The sequence below is a fragment of the Bison bison genome, unplaced genomic scaffold (genome assembly GCF_000754665.1).
Source record: "Bison bison bison isolate TAMUID 2011002044 unplaced genomic scaffold, Bison_UMD1.0 scf7180017864285, whole genome shotgun sequence".
Lineage (NCBI taxonomy): Eukaryota > Metazoa > Chordata > Mammalia > Artiodactyla > Bovidae > Bison > Bison bison.
In genome coordinates, this window is record NW_011494857.1 from 1,365,251 (window position 1) to 1,365,689 (window position 439).

At 77.2% G+C, this 439-nt stretch overlaps 1 protein-coding gene across 1 annotated transcript in view; it reads left to right on the forward strand.

Moving 5' to 3' along the window:
- Positions 1-439, forward strand: part of SCAF1 (SR-related CTD-associated factor 1) — an 11,980-nt gene that overhangs the window by 6,811 nt on the left and 4,730 nt on the right. The window contains exon 9 of the mRNA XM_010849711.1: positions 1-438. Within this exon, the coding sequence (XP_010848013.1) occupies positions 1-438 (438 nt within the window). The remainder of the gene's footprint in view (position 439) is intronic.

Sequence of the window (439 nt, forward strand, 5' to 3'; positions counted from 1 at the left end):
CTGCGGCGCAAGATCCTGACCCAGCGGCGCGAGCGTTACCGGCAGCGATCGCCCTCTCCGGCCGTGGCCCCAGCCCCCGCCGCCCCCACCGGCCCGCCCACCCGCAAGAAGTCGAGGCGGGAACGCAAGCGGAGCGGCGGCGAGGCCAAGGAGGCCGCCTCTTCCTCCTCCGGAGCGCAGCCCGCCCCGCCGGCCCCGGCCTCCCCCTGGGACTCCAAGAAGCACCGCTCGCGGGACCGCAAGCCGGGCTCCCACGCCTCATCGTCCACCCGCCGCCGCTCGCGGTCCCGTTCCACCCGCCACCGCTCGCGGAGCACCGACCGGCGCCGCGGGGGCAGCCGCCGGTCACGGTCCCGGGAGAAAAGGCGGCGGCGGAGGCGCTCGAACTCACCGCCTCCGGCCACCTCATCTTCCTCGTCCTCCCGCCGCGAGCGGCACC